Source organism: Panicum virgatum, chromosome 7K, assembly GCF_016808335.1.
Source record: "Panicum virgatum strain AP13 chromosome 7K, P.virgatum_v5, whole genome shotgun sequence".
Lineage (NCBI taxonomy): Eukaryota > Viridiplantae > Streptophyta > Magnoliopsida > Poales > Poaceae > Panicum > Panicum virgatum.
In genome coordinates this window covers 30,198,538-30,201,082 of record NC_053142.1, presented here as the reverse complement: position 1 = coordinate 30,201,082, position 2,545 = coordinate 30,198,538, and the positions used below count along the sequence as shown (strand labels likewise).

Sequence of the window (2,545 nt, the reverse complement as noted above, 5' to 3'; positions counted from 1 at the left end):
CCATCCTTGGCCCTTGGCAGTTGGCCTCCGCCGTGCGCTTGTTCCTTCCCCATAGCTAGCTTCCTCCCATCTCCTCTCTCCGCATCGGGTTCCCGCGACGTAAACGGAGGAGGGGGTTCGACTTTGACCGGACGTGCGCTCACGTGATCGCGGGCCTCTACTTTTCCAGCCTGCCGCGGGCTACTGTTTCCGGGTGGCATATACTTGACGCCGCAACCAATGGACTTGTAATAGAGGATTTCACTGCGGCGGCGCGGTGAAAACCGACGGCCCCATTTATGGCGCGGTGCCTGGTGAGCGGCGGCGCAACGTGTGGGAAGGGCAAGGGGGGAGCTGATGGCGTTGCCGTGACGCACCGGGCGTGTCAAAATTTGTACGGACAGCGATCTGTCCGGCACCGTACCCGCACGCCATTTATGCGGTGTGGGCGACACAGGTGGCCCGAGGGCCGCACCGAGGTGCCGGCCCACGCGGGGCGTGAGTACGGCCGATGCCATGCGCCCACGCCCACGCCCGCGCGGCGCGGCGCGACTCGTCAAGATCGCCGCTCGGCAGATCACGCCGCCGCGGCCGCGGGCTGCCTGGCTCTACCCCCACCACACCACACTCCCGTTTTCCACCCACCAGACACCAGTAGATGTAGAATCTTTTTTTGTTTACAAAGAAAGTTAAGGGTCATTTGGGCCACAGTGGTAAAGGAACTTGGCGTCGCAGTATATTCTCCGAAAGGCATTAAACCAGATCAGGCATGCACAGAAGGGAGAATACTGTCAATGTCTAGCGAAACTTTGGTCTATTTCCTCATTAACACAACCCAATCCTACCTAAAAAAGAAGGAACGCGAGAGGCCATATCAACAGTAAACAAAAGTTAGCAGACACAAGGTCAGAACAGCCTAATCTGCAGCTCGGAGCATTTCCACATGACGCATCCTCCAACAAAAGCTTCCCGCATCCAAGGGTCCCGCGACTCGCGTGCCGGGAAGTGCTGGCGACACCGTGGCTCGTTACGGCGCCGCGCGGGAACGTGGAAGCCGGCGGGGGGCCTCCTCAGGAGAGCAAGACGTGGAGGGAGGCGTTCTTGGTGGCGGCGCAGACGGGGCACGCCTCGGCGGCGGGCTCGCACGCGCGGCAGAGGCAAAGGTGCCGGCACGGGAGCAGCAGCACGCACGCGTCGCCGCCGCCGCAGGACCTGCAGGGCGGCGCTGGGCCCCGGGACGCCGTGCCGTCGGCGGGCAGGGAGGTCTCGAAGCAGCAGGACTGCGCGTCCTCCGCGTCGCCGTCGGCGGCGCCGGATCCGGCGAGGGCGGCTGCGCAGGCGGGCGGCTGGAGGAGCTGGTCCAGCGTGGCGCGGAGCCCCGCGGCGACGGCCTCGTGGCTCCGGGCGACGCCCAGCCACGCCTGGCCCTCGGCGGCTAGCTGCCGCACCCGCTCCTCCAGCTCCGCGTTGCGGCAGCGGGCGCGGTCCAGCTCGGCCTCCGCCGCGCGGAGGCGCCCCGCCGCGGCGCGCCCAACGGCGGCGACCACCGCGCGCGCGTGCCGGCGCCGCTTCTCCTGGAGCCCCACCCGCATCCTCTCAGTCTGCAGCGCAAACCACGGGAGCGACAGTCAGACGCCATATCCACTACGAAGGTCGACTCCGGAATCCGGATCGATCGCGTGGAGGGGATGGGACGATCAGGAACGGGGTTCGTACCTCGAGTCTCACGAGCGTGTCGATCTCCACGCCCTGGTGGTAGAGATGCGAGAGGACGCCATTGGACGCCGCCGCCCTCCCGCTGGTGGACGCCGCGCCGCACCCGACGGCCCGGGCCCGCACGTCGCCAGCGAACGCCTGGACATGCGGCGGCGGCGGCGGCGCGAGGGGCAGCACCAGACCGCCCTGCTGGCCGCCGCACTCCACGAGCCCCGCCGCCACGCGCGCCCGCTTCCTCGGGAGGAGGAGCCCGGCGTCGTGCTCGCCGCCGCCGTTGCAGGTGAGCTCGCTGCGGGCCGCACCGCCGAACACGGCGTCGCCGGCGGGCCCCGGCGCCGCAGCTGCCGGAGCGCAGCCGGCGATGCCGAGCTCGTCCAGGAACACGCCGCCGGCGCCGTCGAGCGCCCGGAAGGCGTGGCCGAAGGCGTCGTGGGAGAGGAGGAGGTGCTGCTGCGCCTGGACGGCCATCGCCGCCGCCCTCTCGGTGGCGAGCCGAGGCCGGGAAGAGAGAGATGCAGGGTCACCCACAGGAGGGAGACTGGCGTGGGGAGGGAGGGGAGTGGGAAGTGGAAAGGGAACGGGCGGGGAGGGAGGCGTTATATATACGGCGTCGGCGAGGTCTGTGGGGGGGGGGGGGGGGGGGGGGCGGTGCGGGTTCGCCTGCCTGCAAGGGGCCAAAAGCTGCCGGTTTTTTGTTATCTGGACGAGGAGGAGGGGGGCAGCGCCGAGCCAGGCGGGCACAGGCGAGCGGGCAGGGCAGGAGAACGGATTGGATGCCGCTGCGACCTCTCTTTTTCCCCGCCTTTAATAATGACGATCGCTTACGCTGGAACCGATACTTTCATTTATC

General features: G+C 68.0%; 1 protein-coding gene across 1 annotated transcript; it reads right to left on the bottom strand.

Annotated features, from left to right (window-relative positions):
• Nucleotides 1-693: 693 nt before the first annotated feature.
• LOC120640849 (probable BOI-related E3 ubiquitin-protein ligase 2) lies at nucleotides 694-2,275 on the bottom strand. The gene is made up of 2 exons (XM_039916769.1): nucleotides 1,696-2,275; nucleotides 694-1,580 (listed from the first exon to the last, which is right to left on the bottom strand). The coding sequence occupies exons 1-2, from the start codon at nucleotides 2,161-2,163 to the stop codon at nucleotides 1,050-1,052; spliced, it is 999 nt and encodes a 332-aa protein (XP_039772703.1). The 5' UTR covers nucleotides 2,164-2,275; the 3' UTR covers nucleotides 694-1,049.
• Between the last annotated feature and the right edge of the window lie 270 nt (nucleotides 2,276-2,545).

Excerpts from the sequence above, each read along its gene's own strand:
- LOC120640849 (XM_039916769.1), bottom strand. The coding sequence starts at position 2,163 with ATGGCCGTCCAGGCGCAGCAGCACCTCCTCCTCTCCCACGACGCCTTC. Across the intron at positions 1,581-1,695 it reads ACACGCTCGTGAGACTCGAG|ACTGAGAGGATGCGGGTGGG; the intron begins GTACGAACCCCG and ends TTTGCGCTGCAG.